Source organism: Oncorhynchus masou, chromosome 30, assembly GCF_036934945.1.
Source record: "Oncorhynchus masou masou isolate Uvic2021 chromosome 30, UVic_Omas_1.1, whole genome shotgun sequence".
Classification (NCBI taxonomy): Eukaryota; Metazoa; Chordata; class Actinopteri; order Salmoniformes; family Salmonidae; genus Oncorhynchus; species Oncorhynchus masou.
Genome location: NC_088241.1, coordinates 29,139,013 through 29,163,763, shown reverse-complemented (window position 1 = coordinate 29,163,763; position 24,751 = coordinate 29,139,013). Strand labels below are relative to the sequence as shown.

The 24,751-nt window shown below is 44.1% G+C and overlaps 1 protein-coding gene across 1 annotated transcript in view; it reads right to left on the bottom strand.

The window, feature by feature from the left end:
• Window positions 1-400: 400 nt before the first annotated feature.
• LOC135522485 (NADP-dependent malic enzyme-like) overlaps window positions 401-24,751 on the bottom strand; it is a 127,046-nt gene continuing 102,695 nt past the window's right edge. Inside the window, exons 7-14 of the mRNA XM_064948780.1 lie at window positions 8,219-8,328; window positions 7,229-7,326; window positions 6,406-6,519; window positions 5,050-5,155; window positions 3,881-4,023; window positions 2,920-3,093; window positions 1,153-1,251; window positions 401-776 (exon numbers count right to left, since the gene is read on the bottom strand). Of these exons, the coding sequence (XP_064804852.1) occupies window positions 609-776; window positions 1,153-1,251; window positions 2,920-3,093; window positions 3,881-4,023; window positions 5,050-5,155; window positions 6,406-6,519; window positions 7,229-7,326; window positions 8,219-8,328 (1,012 nt within the window). The 3' untranslated portion in view covers window positions 401-608. The remainder of the gene's footprint in view (window positions 777-1,152; window positions 1,252-2,919; window positions 3,094-3,880; window positions 4,024-5,049; window positions 5,156-6,405; window positions 6,520-7,228; window positions 7,327-8,218; window positions 8,329-24,751) is intronic.

The window sequence follows — 24,751 nt, the reverse complement described above, 5'->3', positions numbered from 1 at the left end:
GTGAATGTGGTGCCCACGAACATTGTGAATATTGCCTTTAATAGGCACATTGTTGACAGAGCAACACGCTTCTCTATAACCCCGGCCTTTGTGTATGGATGACCGACTCTTACCAGTATATCCATGGGAAAAGAGTTTGTCATGCTACTTTGGGATGGCTGAGTGGAGACATCTAACATGCGACATCAAAGACCCACTCTCCTCTCACCCTGTGCATCACAGCCAACAGTCTTTCTCCTGGTTATATGTTTTATACACACATTTTCTGTTAGCTTTGAATATTGTTTTTCCCTCTTAGTATGACAGGGTCATGGGAGCAAACAATGGTAATGCCCAAACCTTACCCAAGAAACCCCTAAAAGTACTGTAGACACACAAACAAACACAATGACAGCAGATATGAAGTAAACAATCATTTAAACCATTTTATTTGATCATGTCTATTTTGGCTCGTATCTATCACATTCCTTAAGATATTTTCTCTTTCACTTTAAAATCACAATCACCATTGTCTTGATGATATTGCACTTTTGTAGTCTCCTTCACTCCCATCCTGGATCACTTCTCCTTTGTGCCCCATGTCCCTCGCACTCAGTCTCTCCACCACATCACAGTTTGCATGACTGGATGGTCATGGCGTCCTCTGGCCAGAGGTAAGAGTCCACAGCAAACTCGTCATAGTCAGGGCTGTAGATCAGGGAGCGCACAAAAGCCTCCTTATCCTCAGGCTCCGGGTACAGCGTCGCCAACTTGTGCTCATAGGCAAACTCCACGATCTGTAAGACACGCAAACACACACACACGATAGTTCATAGGTGTACACTGTATAGACTGAGTAGTATACAAAACATTAAGAAAACCTGCTCTTTCCATGACATAGACTGACCAAGTGAATCCTGGCCAAGGCTATGATCCCCGAACTTGTTAACTCCACTTCAAATCAGTGTCGATGAAGGGGATGAGACAGGCTAAAGAAGGATTTTGTATGTGTGCCATTCAGAGGGTGAATGGGCAAGACGACTCAATATTAGGAAGGTGTTCCTAATGTTTGGTATACTCAGTGTAAGTGTGAAGACCGATTGAGGGTATGGAAGCATGAAGACCTGACATGTTCGTGTGTGTGTGTGTGTGTGTGTGTGTGTGTGCTCTCACCTTCACGGCCAGCTTGAGAGAGACATCTCTGATCGTGTTCAGGGGAGGGTACAGTCTTCCCTCTGACAGATCCTTCTCTGTCACCAGGTCAGCAATGGTCTGTCAGAGAGCAACCAAATGGATGAGTTATGCACACACAGTCACAAGCAGATATTTGGCATACCTTAACAGACACACATTTTACTGTAAAGAGTATTGAGACGTTGGAATACATTTTAAATCAAGTTAAATTTGTTTAGATTTCTATATGATATACCGTTAGGGTGGGCATGAGGGTATAATGGGTGGCAATCAGTGTAGCTAATGTAGCTAAGACTTGACATTCATCCCACCCTCCCCCTCCTGCTGTTGCGCAACCATCCTCCATCCTCAGTCTACCTGAGGCTGAGTGTAGGCTGATTGTGGCTCTCATATGCCTGAGGCCCATGATGACAGTATCAAATAAAATATGAAATTGTCATGCAGTAATGCACCTCCACTTATGCATCACCGTGAAGCTTTAATCGTCTCCCATGTCTGCAGAGCCAGGCAGCACAGAGCAAAGCGAGCTGATAGGCTGTTTTTGTGCGAAAGCCAATGAGAGGTTATCAGTATGGGCATTTTCCCCCTGATGGTTTATTGACTGGGCTCACAGGGATATTATTATATTTGCCATGCCACTGAGCTGGGGACAGACATGAGGACATTTTAAGTGATTTCCTTAATGATCTGTAAGCAGACTGAGTTTCACTGTAGTGTTTTTTTGCAGACTTTAGTGTAGTAGTCAATGTAGTGTTTTTGTAGACTTCAGTGAATACTGTAGTATTTACAGTTAACTATAGTATAAATACTGTGGTAAAATAACTAGTATATACAAAAGTAATTAATGTAGTGTTTTTGTGGACATTACTGTAGTATTTCCTATAGTATTTTATTATATTTGACATAGAAGTGGAGTCCTTCTCCTTCAGGAAACCTACTGGAGAAATATAGTTTTCTCCAGTAGGTTGTACATAACCTGTAAGGAAATAGGACTGGGGTCAGAACAGATAGTTCTGAGATTCTGCTCTTTTCTATATAACTGAGGTCTATACCTGGCATGTAGGTTTCTCACTCCTGGGTGGCACAAATTGCGATATGGGGGAGGGGGATGGGCAAGGTATATGCACATCGGATACTGTAGCATTTACTGTAGTTAAAAAGTGTTTTTGCAGACATTTCTGTAGCATTTACTACAGTGTTTTATTTGCGGATAATACTGTAGTGTTTACTGTAGTATTCTACAGTATACTACAGTTTACTATAGAATGATATAGTAAGTACTGTAGTATTCTATAGTAAACTGTAGTAGTTTTCATGTAGGGTCTCCAGGGAGGAGTGAAGATGAAGAGGGAAGAAAAATAGAGGGTGAGACATGGGGGAAGATTTATAGCGAGATTAAGTTGAAAAAAATAGAGAAAGCAATACGGAAAGTGAAAGAGATATTGAGTTGGAGAAAATACATGAATAGAAAAGGAGAAGAAGAAATATACAAAAGGAGAGTGATAGAGAGGGAGTTGAATAGGAAGTGATAGAGGGAATGGAAGAGAGTATGTTGAAAAAGAGACAGGCCAGATATAGGAAGGAAGATACAGAGAGAGAGAGAGTCAGTTGAAGAAGTGAGAGTTGGAGGGTGTGTGTGTGTGTGTGTGTATTAAGATGATATTATAACGAGTGCTCTGTCACAAAGCTATTTGAAAGTAAATTAACTGATAATTGGATGGATGCATGTGTGTGTGTGTGGTTTACCTCTGCGGTGGTGAGGAAGACCTCATCTGTGATGTGTCGGATTGCACAGGCGGTGACGCCCAGGCCGACTCCAGGGAACACGTACGCATTGTTGCCCTGGCCAGGGAAGAACGTCCGCCCATCAGGGAGGGTCACGGGGTCAAATGGACTGCCACTGGCAAAGATGCCCCGCCCCTGGACCAAACAAGTGTCGAGGGTGTCAACACAGGAAAATATATTACTGTGCATATACTGTACATACAGACGGACTCAACCTCTCTCCTCTCTAAATTAACTTTCCCCCAGGGTCATTGTAGTAAATACAATATGTGCTCTTAATCAATTTATGGAGTGGCTGCAGGGCCGAATTCTCTGGACCCCTCTTCCTGATCTCTAAACAACTGAACCTTCTGTAGCATGTGCGGGATTAGAAGCGACAGTACTCTGGCGAAAACGCAGGACGTTCGGCTGCCCAGAGGTGGAATACTGGCAAATTTAAATTCTGCTGTCAATCATATTGTGTGGTGTTGACCAATGAAACGTGAAATAACAGTTTTGAGGTTAAAATACAGACTGTTTTAGACTGTGTCCTGCTTATGTTTATGCTACGGCAATATCTTAAGTTACAACAGACAGAGGGAGTTGTAGCCTCCATCCTAAATTAACCTACAAAATATATATATTTTTGGAACGTTAGTTTAAATCGCCACAGGGTTTTTATTTCAGCTGTTCAGAAATATGAGGCAGAAGAAACCCAAGTAACACTTGAGCAGAACGTGATTCCTTTGTTTAGCTCTGGGGAAGAGGCGTCCAGGTGGACAGGACAGGAAGTCAGTGGTTTGAGTCGTTCGCGCAGTCTCAGCCATCAATTTAACCAGTAAACACAATGCATTCACTTCTACTAACTTCAGTATACATACTGTTCAAGCACGGATCTGATCAGGTGTTGAAGTACACAGACATTTCAGACCCACTCCGGTACCTCTGTGATAGTGTAGCACTGCTCGGCAGTGCACTCTGCCTTGCTGGTGGGGTTGCTAAGGGCGAAGATGATCGGCCTCTCGTTAAACGAGGCCATGTCCCTGATGATTTCCTCCGTGAAAGCTCCAGAGATGGCTGCCACACCTAGAGAGCAGGATCGTATTCATTAGGCACCAAAAGGAAGAAAACAGACTGAAATAGGGAGGGACGACCTGAACTTAAATCCAATACGAAATGCGCACTTTCGTTTTCCATTGCAAAATGTTTTGCTACGGTGTATCCGAAATGAATAAGACCCACGAGAGAACACATTAACCATGCAGACCACGACAAACTCTAACGCAGGGGTGGTAAACCCTCTATCCACCTGGAGAGATATTGGGTAATTGGAATTTCAATTAATCTCAGTGATTTACTGGATTGTATTGAATTGTAACCTGTATACTGTTTTCTATACTATTCTACGGTCTCTCATTCACTTAATAATGTTTACATATCATTACTCATCTCATATGTATATACTGTTTTCTATGCTATTCTACTGTATCTCATTCACTTAATAATGTTTACATATCATTACTCATCTCATATGTATATACTGTTTTCTATGCTATTCTACTGTATCTCATTCACTTAATAATGTTTACATTTCTTGCATTACTCAACTCATATGTATATACTGTTTTCTATACTATTCTAGTGTCTCATTCACTTAATAATGTTTATATTTCTTGCATTACTCATCTCACATTTACATTACATTTAAGTCATTTAGCAGACGCTCTTATCCAGAGCGACTTACAGATTGGATCTCATATGTATATACTGTTTTTTATACTATTCTAGTGCATCTTAGTCCGTTCCGCTCTGACATTGCTCCTCCATATGTATATAGTCTTAATTCATTCCTACTTAGATTTGTGTGTATTGGGTATATGCTGTGTAATTTGTTAGATTATTACTTGTTAGACATTACTGCACTGTCGGAGCTAGAAGCACAAGCATTTCACTACACCCACAATAACATCTGCTAATCACGTGTATGTGACCAATAAAATTAGATTTGAGTGTCCCTCAGTCTTCTCCTATTGGCCATTCGGGCACTGAGTAATAAATTAAAATCCAACGGACCCCCTCCCTGCCTCCTCAGTGAGCTGATTGGTGTATTACCTATGATGGCTGTGGGTTTTAGCTCATGCACCACATCTACCAGGTTCCTCATCTGCCCGTGTTCGTGGGCAAACCTCTCCTTCTCATGGGTCAGGTGGTCTCTTCCCTGAGGGTGGAAGAGAGATAGTTGGAAGACAGATTATGATGGAGCTTGTTTCTACACATGCCAACAACTGAATGTTCTCTTTGATAATCTCTGAAATAAATACATAGAGGAATTCAAACACAGACACAACGACTATCTGCAAGAGCCAAGGATTCTGGACTTCTCCACCCTCACCCACTTAAGGGAAATAAGCTTGATGGGGTTTCAGTGGAGTCAAGTGCTATGTGTTCTGGTCACTAGAGAGACACAACGACTATCTGCAAGAGCCAAGGATTCTGGACTTCTCCACCCTCACCCACTTAAGGGAAATAAGCTTGATGGGGTTTCAGTGGAGTCAAGTGCTATGTGTTCTGGTCACTAGAGGGCAGTGTTGACTCAATGCTGGTCTACAGAGTTGGTGACAAACGTACATCCAGCTTGCCAAAGACTCCATGGAGTTAGTGACTTTACCAGAACCCTATAAAGTGAATATCAACAGGCACCACCACTCTGCCTGCATGTCTGTCTTTCTGCCTGCATGAAAGCCTCATAATTTAGTTGATCAAATAAGGATTACTTCTATAAACAATTCCCTTTTCATCTTTTATTGCGTCAACCCTGTGGTCAGAATGACCTTTTCAAGACAGACAGTTCTGGAAAAGGTCATACAATGACAGAAGCATGGACACAATACCAGCTTCTGGTGTAATTGTGTGCGCAATGTGCAGAGTTATTCGTATCATTGATCAAACAGAATTGACTCCACAAACACGCCTCAGATGACAATCTGGGTAGTTCTTCAGTCGCCAACCACATGTGGACCATGACAGGGCTAAGACTGTGGCAGTTCTCTGTTGAAATAAATGCAATACAGTAAGCCTGTGTCAATACAACAACAGACTCAAAGGACTGGTAGACAACCAGGCTCAAACTCACCCACACCCTGGCAGCATCTGGTGAAACCCTTAATTAATTGCATAACATCTACAGTTGTTCATCCCATGACAGACTCTACCTGTCTTGTTGAACTATGAGAGCTACGACTCTCATTCAGACTCATGTCTATCTTTCAGTTCATGTATAATAAACAAGGGTTGGGATCAATTCAGTCAATTTACGAAGTAAACTGAGATTCGTTCAGTCATGTCATACATCATGAATATATGCATGCCTATAGGTCAGGACAGTGGGAATTCCAGACAGAGCTCTGTCTACTCTACAGGGGATGAGTGACCCTGGACGAGTGGCCAGAGCGGAGGTACTTGTATCACCTTGACGATGAGACCCTTGGAGTCAACCATCCAGATCTTCCTCAGAGCCTCGTCTTTGGAGAGTCCCTCCTTCTCCATCGCCATCGTGATGAGGTCAGCTATCCCCATCGCGGCCTGGGGACAAGAGGGAGAGAAAAGGGAGAGAGAGCAGGAGAGAGAAAGCAGATGTGATAGGAATGCCTCTATCCTCACCATTCACTTCCCTGACCAAACAAGAAATAAGTCCCTAGCTTTCAACCCCTAAACCCGCAAACAATTTACCCAGTTATTATTCGGACTTATTGTAATCTTGACTCTAGTTATATTAATGCACACCTTTAAATTGTGTGATTTAATTCATTGTAGGTCTGTGAAATGCTTGAAAAGGCTTGTTTTTCTGTTCTCAGCACAATAACCCTTTACAGTAAATACACTCAAGTTCTACACATTACCATCTGCTTCCCTTTCAATACAAAGTGGTCATCCACCAAGATGGAAAACATATGAAACAAGGCATTTTAAAGAAGATGGGGGTACTATGGTTCACAGTTAGGCCAAGAGCCCCAGAGGCTGAAAATGCATTCTAAATGTCTCCCCATTACAAATGATGTTGTGCTAATCACAGTTTTATTTCCATGTTCTCCTGTTTATTAGAGACATGGTCTGTTGAGCACAGCCTAGTGGTCTACTAGACCTAAATAAAAAGCTCAGTGATTGGGAATGAGAATTTGAAGCATTGGTCTGTGGTTATTTCTGATTATGTCATTAGGAGCAATCAGTCTGCCGCATTTCTGAGCAGAAAAAAAGGAGTGAATTTGCACATTGACAAGAGCTCTGCACCCACCTCCCCTGCACCCTGGAATACAATGGTATGGTCTGACATCTTGCTCTTGGTGACACGAAGGGCAGCGAGTAGGCCGGCCACCGCCACTGCAGCGGTACCTGAGGGGGTGTGGGGGGACAGAGTGACATAGATGATTTAGACCTGCAAGTATGAGCTTTCCTCAAGTGAGTTACTACTGCAGTGAGAGAGAGTGTCAATTTGCCCTTTATGTTGCCTGCAGTAATAGCAAGCAGATTTACCGAGACAGAGAATTAGAGGGAAAATATGGTTTAGATTAGCCTGCAGAAATCACAACGGCTACCAGTGCTAATTTCTGGGGAAAGTAGTTTTATTTGACAGACAAACTAATGGCTCCTCAGACATGGTGTGGACTGATACTGTGGTCTCATTAAGGATACAAAACGTGTGGCTGTGTCCCAAATGGCACCCTATTCCCTGCATAGTGCACACAGGGCCCATAAGGCTCTGGTCAAAAGTAGTCGACTATAGAAGGAATAGCGGTGCCATTTGGGACACACCCCTAGTCTGGAGTCTCTGGACTTACTGTTACATTACTGTTGTTTTCCACAGGACTCTATCAAACCCAACCCACTGGAGAGAGAGGGATCAGGGGCTCGGTGTGTTTGTTTGACATTTGAATTAGTGCTCTATGAACAAGCTCTCTGATTTAAACTGAGTGATTGGATGAATGGGTGGTTGGGTGTGTGTGAGGGAGGGAGGGAAGAAGAGAAAGTGGAAATAGAGAGGGAGAGATAAAGGGAAGGAGGATGATTGATCGAAAGGGAGTTTGAGTGCATGTGAAGTGTGGAGTGGTGTGTGTGTGTGTGTGTGTGTGTGTGTGTGTGTGTGTGTGTGTGTGTGTGTGTGTGTGTGTGTGTGTGTGTGTGTGTGTGTGTGTGTGTGGTGCATGTGTGTGGGTTCTTGTGAGAGCACGTTATCGAGTCTCTATGCAATTGATATTGGCATTTTGCAATCGAAGCATATGTGTACCTTGGATGTCATCGTTGAACGTGCAGTACTGGTCGCGGTACTTGCTCAGCAGACGGAAGGCATTGGTATTGGCAAAGTCCTCAAACTGGATGAGACAATCCATTCCATACCTGTGGATAAGACAGCCAAGTCAGATTAGACAACATTCACATTCCTACTCTTTTTTCTAGTCATTCGTCACAGGGCCAAGAGAGTTCAAACTGAGGAGAGAGCTGAATATCAGAGTAATCACGTCCAGGACTGTGATAATGTTGTGCATCGACAGTAGAGGAATGTTGCACACACACACACACACACACACACACACACACACACACACACACACACACACACACACACACACACACACACACACACACACACACACACACACACACACACACACACACACACACACACACACACACACACACACACACACACACACACACACACACACACACACACACACACACACACACTTCTGTGTAGCAAATAGTGCACTGCCTCTGCCTCTGCCTGTACCAAGTCCCTCTTCTACACCATAGGAATAAGAACCATCACAGTTCTGTCCTGGAGAGGGCACTCATTCACTGTTGAGGAGCTCGAGTTACATTTGAAACATGTGGAGTGGGATGCTGTACAAGCTTGGTGTGTTTATGCACACAATGCACACGATTCATTATGAGTGTAAATAAGCATGTTTCCATGTGCAGGCGATACCATCAGCGATCCACTTTGTCAGTGACTTAGGCCTCAAAAATACAGTAAGAAACATGGTGCTCAGGACTGATTCTATGACAGGCTATTTGCCTCTGCTTAGTGACCAATCCTCAAACAGCTGTCCTCCAGGTTACTAGACAGGTTAAATGGCTGTCAAGGAGGGAGATCTGCTAGCTACCAAAAAGGAACGGAAACACTATAAAACCCTGTGTAATGGCAAGAATAGCAGGACCACCTAGTAAATCACTGAACTACTTTACAAGCTAATCCCCAGTCCACCTGACACCCTGTTCACCAACATATATGACCTCATCACCCATTAATACAAAACCCTACAAAAACACGATACACAGAAAATAAGAAATGTATTATGAGCTGCTAAAATAGCCTTAGCAGAAAGTGACTCCTGGTTCCCATGCTCTCTTCCACAGTGCTGTAAATCTGTGACAACAGAGTAACAGAAGCTCTCTCTATTCACCAAGCCCAGTGTCACAAAGATACGATAGGGGTAGAGGAAGGGAGAGGGTGGGACATGCACTTCCAATGAAAACTCCAGGGCTCGCATTTCGGCCGCATGGCACGGGAGGAAAATGGGGACAGGTCGAGCAAACAGAGAGCGACGGCAGCCCAGAGTATGGACCTGTCAATCATGTGGGCAAGGAGAGGGAGAGATGATGTGAGTTTCACCCCTTGTTCTTTATGAATCTTTCTAGCTACAATATAACTTGGTACTCTCTCCCCTTTCTCTCTTTCTGTCCCACTCCATTATTTCTCTCTACCTCTCTATTTCGCTCCCTCTCTCCATCTTTCTAGTGAGCCCCTCATACCCGGCATATGGAAAAGATTCACCCCGGCATTTCTGTAGCTTATTGTACAAATCACGAAAGCAGTTTCCCATTTGGCCTTCTGCTGCTAAAATGCTTAAGCCTCCAGAGCAGGAGGAGGAAGAAGTGAGAGGGGGATGAGAATTGGAGAGGAAGGATAAGAGGATGAGAGCTGGGCTTCAGTGGTAATAAAACTTGAGCTCCAGATCAGAGGTGGGTTCCGTCCCCGTGTCTGTCTGACCCTGTATTTCAGACTCAGCCATCTGTGATGCAGCGCATTCTGTGAGTGACGATTGACGCAGGGAGTCATTGAACGAGTGCTCAAAACGAGCACAGCAGGACCGCGGAGAGAAAATGTGTTTTCTATCAGGCACAGAGGAAAGCAACGTACCAAAGCAGTGTAGCTATGGCTACGGGGAGGATGCGAGAAGCAGCCAAAAAAGGCACCATAAACTTTTCATTGTCTCAGGGCTGCGGGAGAGGCGCACAGCCAGAGAGGCGAGGATGCTGTCACCGCTGCAGCACCACTACCGCCCCCTACCGTGCTTTATTGTGCATCGCTACGAGGTCACCCCAGTTCATCCAGAAAAACAGGCGCCCTCGCAGCTATTCAAAGAGGTGGTTTTGGAGGCAGAGTGTTGTGACTCTGTAGCTCGGAGACAGAAGACAGTCATGTAGCTCTCGTGTTGCATGTGACAAAATCATATAGTAGGGAGTGGATAGCTTCGAGTTGAAGCACAGACCGATTTATCCTACTGATAGATAGTACATGATCTACACAGCTCTGTATAGGAGTTCTAATGAGGAGGACTGAATGTCCACAAGCAATCAATCAAAACCAAAATGAGAATATTTGTGATGGAGGGAGAGACTGAAATCAGTCTTGGCAGGGGTCAAACCCCTGGTCATCAGGCCATACCAACAGAGAGAGGGAGAGGGGAGATGGAGTGAAGGCTAGATGGGTGTACCTCCGACCAGAACGAAAACCCCTGGTATGTATTGACCCCCATTGTACTAACTATTTCCATTCTTCCCTAAAGCCTGTGGTCTTTCTCTGACGCCTGACGTCTGAATGGGCCCCTCACTCCCACAATGCACCTCCCAGCCTACCGTAACACACCCAAGACAAAGAGGCTGGATCTGCTTTAGGTGAGAAGCCTCTAGAAACTACTAATATGCCACACCCAGAGATGAGTAACATGCCTTGTAGAAATTCCTAAGTGAGGTTGAAGTGGAGAGAACACAGTCTCTCAGTGAGGAGGGAACAGAGAGAGAGCAAAAGAGAGAAACAGAGAGAGATGAGAAGACCTAAAGGTGTTGAGAGGAGCTCCTCTGCCCAGTGCTAAAATCAGCCCATAACGCGATGATAGCCATGAGATATTGGGGAAGATTATGGAAAAAGATTATGGAAAAAAGGAACAATCCAAATCAAATTGTATTGGTCACATACAAATGGTTAGCAGTTATTGGGAGTGCATCGAAATGCTTGTGCTTCTAGTTCCGACAGCGCAGCAATATCTAACAACTCCACAACAACTACCTAATACACACAAATCTAAGTAAAGGAATGGAATACGAATATACAGTATACACTACCGGTCAAAACCTTTAGAACACTTACTCATTCAAGGGTTTTTCTTTATTTGTACTATTTTCTACTTGCAGAATCACAAATATAAAATGTATTTTGATTTGTTTAACACTTTTTTTGGTTTACTACATGATTCCATATGTGTTATTTCATAGTTTTGATGTCTTCACTATTATTCTACAATGTAGAAAATAGTACAAATTAAGAAAAACCCTTGAATGAGTAAGTGTTCTAAAACTGTTGACCGGTAGTGTACATATAAATATATGGATGAGCAATGACAGAGCGGCATCGGCAAGATGCAATAGATGGTATAAAATACAGTATCCATGTATCCAAATCCATGTACTCCGACTGTGAATTGGCAGGGGGAATACGTTCTCTCTACCGTTCCCTCCAGCTCCACTCCTCAGCTCCACTCCTCAGCTCCTCAAATCAAAATCAAATCAAATGTATTTATATAGCCCTTCTTACATCAGCTGATATCTCAAAGTGATGTACAGAAACCCAGCCTAAAACCCCAAACAGCAAGCAATGCACGTGTAGAAGCATGGTGGCTAGGAAAAACTCCCTAGAAAGGCCAAAACCTAGCTCCTCTGTCAACTAGACTGTCCACTCAGACTCCTAGGAGACAGAGTTGCTGCAGAGAAAACTGGAAAACTCTCCATCACTGTGGATGAGAGGGACATAGTGGAAAAATCTTCCTCCTTGCACCTGCTTATGGAAGTGTTCACAAGACAGTTCATCTAGCCTGGTCCCAGATCTGTAGGTGATGAATAGCCAACTCATATGGTCGTACAACAACCATAAGAGTTGGCTTCAAAGCAAAAACAGATCTAGGACCAGGATAACCTGGGTTGCTTACGCATTGGTTAAACTGTACCACATCAGGCCTTACACAAAACAAAAGAAGAAACACACCCAGTAACGTAATGCAGATAAACAAATACACTCACGCACATGCTACACATGATGCGCATGCTACTTCACAATATCATATTGGAACTTTAAAAATAACTAACCAACATATATTTTTAGAGGGGGATGGTACTTGATGCTGCTGTGGACCATCACAAGTATATATCTTTGTTGATGAAGTGGTCTTCAACTTGGCCTCATCAGCCAACGGGCGACCGTCCAAGTGCTTGGACAACGTGGGGGAAACATCTCCATGTGCGCAGCCATCTCTGAAGATAGTGTTGTAGGATATAGGTCATTTCTTGGATCCAACAATGACGCACACTTCATTGTGTTTCTCAATGAAATTGAGTTTGCCTGTCAAGGTGAAGGGGTCACCTATGGTATTGTGAAACACAATGTCAGGTTCCACCATGCAGAGGTGGTTCTGGCATGGTTTTGGACTCCTCCCAGATTCGTGACCCTATGCCTGCCCCCATACTCTCTTTTCCTCAAACCTATTGAGGAATTATTTTCAACATGGAGGTGGAAGGTGTACGATCGCCATCCCCATGATTGTGCCAACCACCTTCTGGCCATGGATGAGGCATGAAACAACATCAATGCAGACCAATGTCAAGCTTGGATTCGCCATGCCAAAAGGTTTTTCCCACAGTCCATGAACAATGAGGATATTCACAGATGTGGATGAGAATTTATGGCCAAATGCTCAAGACAGGCTTGATGCAAATGAATGCCTGCTAAATGTTATGATATATTTTAATTAATATCATTTGTTCCATTACATTTTATTACAGACTATTACAGATGATTTAACTAGGCAAGTCAGTTAAGAACAAACTCATATTTTCAATGACGGCCTAGGAACAGTGGGTCAACTGCCTGTTCAGGGGCAGAATGACAGATTTGTACCTTGTCAGCTCGGGGGTTTGAACTTCCGGTTGCTCGTCCACCGCTCTAACCACTAGGTTACCCAGGGCGGCACGTTGCAAATATATCAGATTTGTTTTGCATGAATGATTGCAGAGGTTGTCTTCTTTGATCACACATTGGATAGATATTATGGAAATTCTAAATTTTCGGTCTATTTTGTTGGGTAATGTAAATGTATTGCCGAATGTGAAAAAGGTATAATCTACTGTAATTTACAGTACTGTAGCAAATGACTTTCAGCACTTCTAAGGGCGATTTGAAACTTTGCTATTTGCCATTGGATTAAATGTTAGTTAAAACAACTACATTGAAAAGATATCATTATGTTGTGTTTTGGTGATTAAACCAATGTTCTCATTACATTTCATAATAAACTTATATTTTCAATTAATGGTTGTGTGGTGAGAGATGTTTACAGTCCAAATGAATGCAGAATGGCAGGTTTTGAATGAAAAACTGGCTGCATTACAAGTGTGACCAGTTTGGAGTTGTGTACTAAGAGTTGTGAAAATGTACCACATACTTGTGAAAATAGTACCACATACTTGTGAAAATAGTACCACATACTTGTGAAAATAGTACCAAAGCGATAGAAAAAACTACAATAGGTGATATTCTAGAAGGTTGGGGTTTGTTTAAGATGCTCTATGCAGAAATCACTCCGCCATTTCCTAGTTGCTAAAATTCAAATTGTTTCAGTTTATGTGACAAAACAAACAAGTTTAGTGTAGAAAATCATTGTACCATCAAAACTGCTGTGAAATATATTTTCCATAACCCAAAATATTGTATTTTCAGCTCTTTGAAGATGGTGTACAAAATCTAAAGTAAAAGAGCAAAAACAAAACTTAACAATGGGACGCATAGAAATAACACACAATAATAGATTTAGACTTAGACTTGTTTTCAATGAGAATGACCGATCTAACATTACTATGTGAATTGGGTCGGGTCACCCAAAAAGTGACATATCTCAGCTTTAAGTGAAGCGTTAGTGAAAGGACATTAAAGAGGCTAGGTGAGAGATATCTTTGGATGTTTCCATCATGTTGCTGGATATTTGATTACGTCTACTACTCTTTTTTCCCCATCTTCCTATTCATTATATGGGTTACAATCAAATGCAACTGTTAGAATGCTGAGATTTTTCCTTTGTCTTGTGTTTCGGCCTATGCTTTATGCCTATGTGTGTTTTGTCACATTGTTATAGAATTTGCACTCCTTTGGTAGCAACACAGAAGTTTGCTTACAATCAAAACCTCTCCACCTCTCCCTTAGAAAAGATTTGAGAATGGAAACAGAGGACATTTGCTATGGAGGAGGACGACTGGTGTTTCAGCGAGGAGATGGGCCTGCTAGAGCAGCAGGAGCGAAACCTAAAGTTGAAGAGGGAGGAAGACATGTACCTGGAGAGGATACTGGTACAATGCACTGGGAAGCGGCCTGAAAAGAGAACAAGAAGAGACACAGAAAATAACAAGACGGGTTTATCAGGAGAGAAAGAGAATGGATGAAAAGAGAGAGAGAGCAGAGGAGTACAAATGGAGTGAAAGAGAAGTTATAGAGGAGGAGAGAACAAGTGTGGAAGAGGTGATAAAAGAGTTGGTGATAAATGACAGAGAAACTAAACATATGTAAAACAGAAGGAAAGAGAAAGAGGAGAAAATATAGCCGAGGAAGACATGGAAAGCGAGTGACGACACAGACTATAGTGATAGTGAAGATATTCCAGATTGCATGAGTGTGGAAATAAACCAAAAGGATGAAGTAAAAAAAGAAAAAAGATGCCCTCCTGTGTGATTGGGAGACCGACCATGAGAATGGTGAAGGGACTGATATTGACGATAGTGAGAGTTTTTAAACAAATAAGATGAAGAAAGAGAAAGAGGGTGATGAGGAAAAGAACGTGGATTTCTAGACAGATGACGGTTGCACCAGGGGAGACAAAATCCATGAGAGGACAGAAAGAATGGGACGAGGAAAAGAAAGGAGACAGAGGGAGAAAGAAGAGTGTAATGAAGAATGGACAAACAGTGGGGCTCGTGAGACCAAGAAGAGAGCGATGTAAAGAAATGACCATAAAGCAGTGGTTCTCAAACCTCTCCATGGGGACCCTCAGCAGTTCCATGGATTTGAACTATCCCACAGATAGCAAACCTGATTCAACTTGTCAATGGATCATCAATTAGTCAATGAGGTGTGCTGGGGTTCCCCGAGGAGTGGTTTGAGAAGAGAAACGATCAAGACCATCCAGTAATGAGTAAAAGTTTTTAAAAAAGAGGCTCTCGATGACCAAATCACATTTTATTTGTCACATGCGCCGTATACAACAGGTGTCGTAGACCTTACAGTGAAATGCTTACTTACAAGCCCTTAACCAACAATGCTTTAAGAATAAAAATAAGTGTTAAGTAAAAAAAAATAATAATAAAAGTAACAAGTCATTAAACAGCAGCAGTAAAATAACAGGCGAGGCTATATACAGGGTGTACCGGTACAGAGTCAATGTGCGGGGGCACCGGTTAGTCGAGGTAATATGTACATGTAGGTAGAGTAAAAGTGACTATGCATAGATTATAAACACAGAGTAGCAGCAGCGTAAAAGAGGAGTCTGGGTTGCCATTTGATTAGCTGCTCAGGAGTCTTATGGCTTCGGGGTAGAACCTGTTAAGAAGCCTTTTTGACCTCGACTTGGCGCTCCGGTACCACTTGCAGAGAGAACAGTCTATGACTAGGGTGGCTGGAGTCTGACAATTTTTAGGGCCTTCCTCTGACACTGCCTGATATAGAGGTCCTGGATGGCAGGAAGCTTGGCCCCAGTGATGTACTTGGCGGTACCCTCTACCCTCTGTAGTGCCTTAAGGTCAAAAGCTGAGCAGTTGTCATACCAGGCAGTGATGCAACCCGTCAGGATGCTCTCGATGGTGCAGCTGTAGAACTTTTTTAGGATCTGAGGATCTGTCTCCTGAGGGGGAATAGGTTTTGTCGTGCCCTCTTCATGGCTGTCTTAGTGTGTTTGGACCATGATTGTTTGTTGGTGATGTGGACATCAAGGAACTTGAAGCTCTCAGCCTGTTCCACTACAGCCCCGTCAATGAGCATTAGGGGCGTGCTCGGTCCTCCTTTTCCTGTAGTCATCTCCTTTGTCTTAATCACATTGAGGGAGAGGTTGTTGTCCTGGCACCACACTACCAGGTCTCTGACCTCCTCCCTATAGGCCGTCTCTTCGTTGTTGGTGATCAGGCTTACCACTGTTGTGTCATCTGCAAACTTTATGATGGTGTTGGAGTCGTGCCTGGCCATGCAATCATGAGTGAACGGGGAGTACAGGAGGGGACTGAGCACACACCCCTGAGGGCCCCCCGTGTTGAGGATCAGCATGGTGGATGTGTTGTTCCCTACCCTTACCATCTGCGGGCGGCCCATCAGGAAGTCCAGGATCCAGTTGCAGAGGGAGGTGTTTAGTCCCAGGGTCCTTAGCTCAGTGATGAGCTTTGAGGGCACTATGGTGTTGAACGCTGAAATGTAGTCAAGGAATAACATTCTCAAATAGGTGTTCCTTTTGTCCAGGTGGGAAAGGGCCGTGTGGAGTGCAATAGCAATAGCATCATCTGTGGATCTGTTGGAGCGGTATGAAAATTGGAGTGGGTCTAGGGTTTCTGGGATAATGGTGTTGATGTGAGCCATGATCAGCCTTTCAAAGCACTTCATGGCTGCAGACGTGAGTGCTACGGGTCGGTAGTCATTTAGGCAGGTTACCTTAGTGTTCTTGGACACAACTTTTGTCTTGCTTATTCACCCTGTGAATGGCACACATACACACCGTATCTCAATTGTCTCAAGGTTTAAAAATCCTTCTTTAACCTGTCTCCTCCACTTCATCTACACTGAAGTGGATTTAACAAGTGACATCAATAAGGGATCATAGCTTTCACCTGGTCAGTCTATGGCATGGAAAGAGCCGTTCTTAATGTTATGTACACTCAGTGTATATTTGCTGATGCTATCTGAACTGACAGAGGCTGCACTCCTCATTGCTCTTTTGGAATCAGCGACACGTGGTTCACATTATAGGGGGCTGAGGCTTACTGAGTTTTTCCCTCTGGTTGCACATTTAACATGTTGATAGAAATGAGGTAAAACTGATTTAAGTTTCCCTGCATTAAAGTCCCCTGCCACTAGGAGCGCCGCCTCTGGATGAGTGTATTCCTGTTTGCTTATGGCTGTATACAGCTCATTAAGTGTGGTCTTAATCTATTTTACTGTCAGTTGATTGTAAGTTGGCTAATAGAACCGATGGTAAAGGAAGATTACCCTCTCAGCAACGGATCCTTACAAGGCACCCGGACCGTCATCCACGATACCACCATATTTTCCTCTTGGAAATGATGGCGATGAGGGCCTTGTCGGGTGTCTAGGGTAAATCCTTCCCGTCTGACTCGTTGAAGAAGAAGAATTCCTCCAGTACGGGGTGAGTAATCTCTGCCCTGATATCAAAAGGCTATTTTCAGTCATTAGACACAGTGGCAGAAATATTATGTACAAAATAAGTTACAGATAATGAGAAAAAACATACATAATAGCACAATTGGTTATGGATCGTAAAACGTCAGTCATCTCCATCAGCGCCAAATTCCCTCTGTGATGGTTGTACTACAGGCTTTGCTCATTGAGATTTGCAGTACCTACTTCCGGCGGATCGCTACTTCCGGCGCCGACAGAGATGGCCGCTTCGCGTTCCTAGGAAACAGAATGGAAAACGGAATGGATCCCAGCCTGCGACTCAAAACAACGACGTCGTAAAAGAGGCAAACAAAGCGGTCTTCTGGTCAGGCTCCGGAGACGGGCACACCGCGCGCCACTCCCTAGCATACTACTCGCCAAAGTTCAGTCTCTTGACAACAAGGTTGATGAAATCCGAGCAAGGGTAGCATTCCAGAGGGACATCAGAGACTAACGTTCTTTGCTTCACGGAAACATGGCTCACTCGAGAGACGCTATCGGAGTCGGTGCAGCCAGCTGGTTTCTCCACGCATCGCGCCGACAGAAACAAACATCTTTCTGGTAAGAAGAGGGGCGGGGGCGTATGCTTTATGGTTAACGAGACGTGGTGTGGTCACAACAACATACAGGAACTCAAGTCCTTCTGTTCACCTGATTTAGAATTCCTCACAATCAAATGTCGACCGCATTATCTACCAAGGGAATTCTCTTCGATTATAATCACAGCCATATATATTCTCCCCCCCCCAAGCAGACACATCGATGGCTCTGAACGAACTTTATTTGACTCTTTACAAACTGGAATCCACACATCCTGAGGCTGCATTCATTGTAGCTGGGGATTTTAACAAGGCTAATCTGAAAACAAGACTCCCTAAATTGTATCAGCATATCGATTGCGCAACCAGGGCTGGTAAAACCTTGGATCATTGCTATTCTAACTTAACGATGCATATAAGGCCCTCCCCCGCCCTCAAAAGCTGACCACGACTCCATTTTGTTGCTCTCTGCCACTCTGAGGTCTGTTCAACGCTGGTCCGACCAATCTGATTCCACGCTCCAAGACTGCTTCCATCACGTGGACTGGGATATGTTTCGTATTGCGTCAAACAACAACATTGACGAATACGCTGATTCGGTGAGCGAGTTTATTAGAACGTGCGTTGAAGATGTCATTCCCATAGCAACGATTAAAACATTCCCAAACCAGAAACCGTGGATTGGATGGCAGCATTCGCGTGAAACTGAAAGTGCGAACCACTGCTTCTAATCAGGGCAAGGTGACCGGAAACATGACCGAATACAAACAGTGTAACTATTCCTTCCGCAAGGCAATCAAACAAGCTAAGCGTCAGTATAGAGTCAAAGTAGAATCTCAATTCAACGGCTCAGACACAAGAGGTATGTGGGTCTACAGTCAATCACGGACTGCAAAAGAAAACCAGCCCAGTCACGGACCAGGATGCCTTGCTCCCAGGCAGAATAAATAACTTTTTTGCCCGCTTTGAGGACAATACAGTGCCACTGACACGGCCCGCAACCAAAACATGCGGACTCTCTTTCACTGCAGCCGAGGTGAGTAAAACATTTAAACGTGTTAACCCTCGCAAGGCTGCAGGCCCAGACGGCATCCCCAGCCGCGCCCTCAAAGCATGCGCAGACCAGCTGGCTGGTGTGTTTACGGACATATTCAATCAATCCTTATCCCAGTCTGCTGTTCCCACATGCTTCAAGAGGGCCACCATTGTTCCTATTCCCAAGAAAGCTAAGGTAACTGAGCTAAACGACTACCGCCCCGTAGCACTCACTTCCGTCATCATGAAGTGCTTTGAGAGACGAGTCAAGGACTATATCACCTCCACCCTACCTGACACCCTAGACCCACTCCAATTTGCTTACCGCCCAAATAGGTCCACAGACGATGCAATCTCAACTACACTGCACACTGCCCTAACCCATCTGGACAAGAGGAATACCTATGTTTTTGGGGCGGCACGGTAGCCTAGTGGTAAGAGCGTTGGACTAGTAACCGGAAGGTTGCAAGTTCAAATCCCTGAGCTGACAAGGTACAAATCTGTCATTCTGCCCCTGAACAGGCAGTTAACCCACTGTTCCTAGGCAGTCATTGAAAATAAGAATTTGTTCTTAACTGACTTGCCTAGTTAAATAAAATTAAAATGTGAGAATGCTGTTCATCGACTACACCTCAGCATTTTACACCATAGTACCCTCCAAACTCGGCATCAAGCTCGAGACCCTGGGAGGTGAGGGCCCTCGGAGTGGGGTGTCAGGAAAATAACCTCACACTCAACGTCAACAAAACTAATGAGATGATTGTGGACTTCAGGAAGCAGCAGAGGGAACACCCCCCTATCCACATCGATGGAACAGTAGTGGAGAGGGTAGTAAGTTTTAAGTTCCTCGGCGTACACATCAGACAAACTGAATTGGTCCACCCACACAGACAGCATCGTGAAGAAGGCGCAGCAGCGCCTCTTTAACCTCAGGAGGCTGAAGAAATTCGGCTTGTCACCAAAAGCACTCACAAACTTCTATAGATGCACAATCGAGAGCATACTGTCTGGCTGTATCACCGCCTGGTACGCCAACTGCTCCGCCCACAACCGTAAGGCTCTCCAGAGGATAGTGAGGTCTGCACAACACATCACCGGGGGCAAACTACCTCCAGGACACCTACACCACCCGATGTCACAGGAAGGCCATAAAGATCATCAAGGACAACAACCACCCAGAGCCACTGCCTGTTCACCCCGCTATCATCCAGAAGGCGAGGTCAGTACAGGTGCATCAAAGCTGGGACCGAGAGACTGAAAAACAGCTTCTATCTCAAGGCCATCAGACTGTTAAACAGCCACCACTAACATTGAGTGGCTGCTGCCAACACACTGACTTAACTCCAGCCACTTTAATAATGGGAATTGATGTAAAATATATCACTAGCCACTTAATGTACATACCCTACATTATTTCTCATATGTATACGTATATACTGTACTCTATATCATCTACTGCATCTTTATGTAATACATGTATCACTAGCCACTTTAAACTATCCCACTTTGTTTACATACTCATCTCATATGTATATACTGTACTCGAGACCATCTACTGCATCTTGCCTATGCCGCTCTGTACCATCACTCATTCATATATATTTATGTACATATTCTTTATCCCTTTACACTTGTGTGTATAAGATAGTAGTTTTGGAATTGTTAGCTAGATTACTCGTTGGTTATTACCGCATTGTCGGAACTAGAAGCACAAGCATTTCGCTACCCTCGCATTAACATCTGCATGTGACAAATACTGCTAAATGGGATATATATATATATATATATATACAAATACAATTTGATTTGATTTGATTTACCTGCACTTTTTGTTTTTGTTTGGATACTTGCAATTGTGTAGTGTTAAGCTCTAAGTGTTAAGTAACAATTCTGATGTCGAACACCTACTCATTCAAGGTTCTCCTTATTTTTACTATTTTCTACATTGTAGAATAATTGTGAGTACATCAACACTATGAAATAACACATATGGAATCATGTAGTAACCAAAAAAGTGTTGAACAAATCAAAATATATTTTAGATTCTTCAAGGTAGCAACGCTTAGCCTTGATGACAGCTTTGCACACTCTTGGCATTCTCTCAACCAGCTTCATGAGGTAGTCACCTGGAATGCATTTCAATTAACCGGTGTGCCTTGTTAAATGTTTATTTGTGGAATTTCTTTCCTTCTTAATGCATTTGAGCCAATCAGTTGTGTTGTCACAAGGTAGGGGTGGTATACAGAAGATATCCCTATTTGGTAAAAGACCACGTCCATATTACGGCAAGAACAGCTCAAATAAGCAAAGAGAAACAACATGTCACACCCTGACCATAGTTTACTTTAAAGGTTTCTATGTTTTGTTTGGTCAGGGTGTGATCTGAGTGGGCATTCTATGTTGGATGTCTTGTTTGTCTATTTCTATGTCTGGCCTGATATGGTTCTCAATCAAGAGGCAGGTGTTAGTCATTGTCTCTGATTGGGAACCATATTTAGGTAGCCTGGGTTTCACTGTGTGTTTGTGGGTGATTGTTCCTGTCTCTGTGTTTTGCACCAGATAGGACTGTTTTAGGTTTTTGCACGTTTGTTGTTTTGTTAGTTTATTCGTGTACAGTTTTCTTTATTAAAGTACAATGAATAACAACCACGCTGCATTTTGGTCCACCTCTCCTACAGACAAAAGCCGTGACAGAATCACCCACCACAACAGGACCAAGCGGCGTGGTAAGAGGTAACAGCAACAGCAGGAGCAACAAAGAGAGGAATGGACATGGGAGGACTAATTAGACGGAGAAGGACCCTGGGCTCAGCCTGGAGAATATCGCCGTCCCAAAGAAGAACTGGAGGCGACGAAAGCGGAGAGGCGCCGGTATGAGGATGCAGCACGGCGACGCGGATGGAAGCCCGAGAGTCAGCCGTAAAAATTTCTTGGGGGGGGGGGACTCAGGGAGAGTGTGGTAGAGTCAGGAGTCAGACCTGAGCCAACTCTCCCTGTTTTTTGTGAGGAGCCAAGGAGGAGACCAGAATCAGAGCCGGTGTTGGAGGTGAGCGAAACAGAGACTGTGAAGGAGTTAATGGGGAAATTGGAGGAGAGAGTAATGAGGGAGTTGCTGTGTTGGTGCTTTAAGTATGGAATTCGCCCGACGGAGCGTGTCGGGGATTTGATGGCACATGGGTCAGCGCTCCATACTCGTCCTGAGGTGCATGGAGCAGCCAGAGCCGCCAGACTCTTCCAGATCCGCCAGTCAGCCAGACTCTTCCAGATCCGCCAGTCAGCCAGACTCTTCCAGATCCGCCGGAGCCTTCCTCCTCTCCTGTGCTGCCGGAGTCTCCCGCCCGTGTCCGGCTCTGCTGCCGGAGTCTCCCGCCTGTCCGGCGCTGCTGCCGGAGTCTCCCGCCTGTCCGGCGCTGCTGCCGGAGTCTCCCGCCTGTCCGGCGCTGCTGCCGGAGTCTCCCGCCTGTCCGGCGCTGCTGCCGGAGTCTGAAGAGCCCCTCTGTCCCGAGCTGCCCCTCTGTCCCGAGCTGCCCCTCTGTCCCGAGCTGCCCCTCTGTCCCGAGCTGCCCCTCTGTCCCGAGCTGCCCCTCTGTCCCGAGCTGCCCCTCTGTCCCGTGTTATTAAGTAGGGTTGCCGTGGCTAGGAGGTCACGGAAGCGGACAAGGTGGGGGAAGACTACGGTGAAGTGGGGGCCACGTCCAGCACCAGAGCCGCCACAGCGGACAGATGCCCACCCAGACCCTCCCCGATAGGTTCAGGTTTTGCTGCCAGAGTCCGCACCTTGGGGGGGGGGGGTACTGTCACACCCTGACCATAGTTTACTTTGTATGTTTCTATGTTTTGGTTGGTCAGGGTCTGATCTGAGTGGGCATTCTATGTTGGATGTCTTGTTTGTCTATTTCTATGTTTGGCCTGATATGGTTCTCAATCAGAGGCAGGTGTTAGTCATTGCCTCTGATTAGGAACCATATTTAGGTAGCCTGGGTTTCACTTTGTGTTTGTGGGTGATTGTTCCTGTCTCTGTGTTTTGCACCAGATAGGACTGTTTTAGGTTTTCGCACGTTTGTTGTTTTGTTAGTTTATTAGTGTACAGTTTTTTTTATTAAAGTACAATGAATAACAACCACGCTGCATTTTGGTCCGCCTCTCCTTCTACAGACGAAAGCCGTGACACAACAGTCCATCATTACTTTAAGACATGAAGGTCAGTCAATGTGGAAAATTTGAATTACTTTGAAAGCTTCTTCAAGTGCATTCGCAAAAAATATCAAGAGCTATGATTAAACTGGCCCTCATGAGGACCACCACAGGAAAGGAAGACCCCAGAGTTACCTCTGCTGCAGAGAATATATTCATTAGAGTTACCAGCCTCAGAAATTGCAGCCCAAATAAATGCTTCAGAGTTCAAGTAACAGGCATATCTCAACATCAACTGTTCAGAGGAATCAGGCGTTCATGGTCGAATTGCTGCAAAGAAACCACTACTATGGGGGAACTCCTTCAAGAATGCTGGAAAAGCATTCCAGGTGAAGCTGGTTGAGAGAATGCAAAGAGTGTGCAAAGCTGTCATCAAGGTAAAGGGTGGCTACTTTAAATCATCTCAAATATAAAATATATATAGATTTTTTTTAAACACTTTTTCTGGTTACATGATTCCATATGTGTTATTTCATAGTTTTGATGTCTTCAATATTATTCTACAATGTAGAAAATAGTCAAAATTAAAAACAACCCTTGAATGAGTAGGTGTCCAAACTGTTGACTGGTACTGTATATATTGTATATGGTTGTTTATACAGAGACCTCTATGATTATGTTCTTACATTTATTTTGTTTAATCTTTTCTATACTTATTTCTTAATTCCTCTTTTAAATCAAAATGCATTTCTTGCAGTCAAAGGTTTGTGTGTGCGCGCTGTTTGTGTGTTAGACAAAAACTAATGCTGTTTTGAGATAAACATAGGGGTATGGTGTGTGCTACAGGCAATTGTGTTGAGTAATATCATTGTTTGTCGACAGCAAGTGTTGCTTCATGATGTTTATTACACACACTTTTCACTGATATCGGCTACTCGTTGGCGGATGGACTAGGGGTGGAGTGAACAGTTGAGGCCTCAATCAATGCGATACTTTCCTAGCACTGCTAAAGCCATCTGGGGGACGTCACCAGCACAACACAGACCTCTTTTTGACACTTTCATTCTTCCGGGATTTACGGCTCACGTGGATAATACACATTCTTACTGGAGGAAATAAGTGTTTTCCCGTGTTGGCAAGTTAAGACTATCACCTTTTGATGGGGCGCTGAGGTTTCTCACTAATTGCCAAACTTTCCCTACAGTGAGTGTAAAGCCATTTGACACACTAAAATGTTTGATAATGGTCTGAAAAAAATCCGAGATGACAGGAGATTTCCCATGTGGCGGATCGCTCAGACGCGGCGGTGTTATGTCTGGACTGGCGCGTGGGGATAAAAGAGGACAAATTAAAG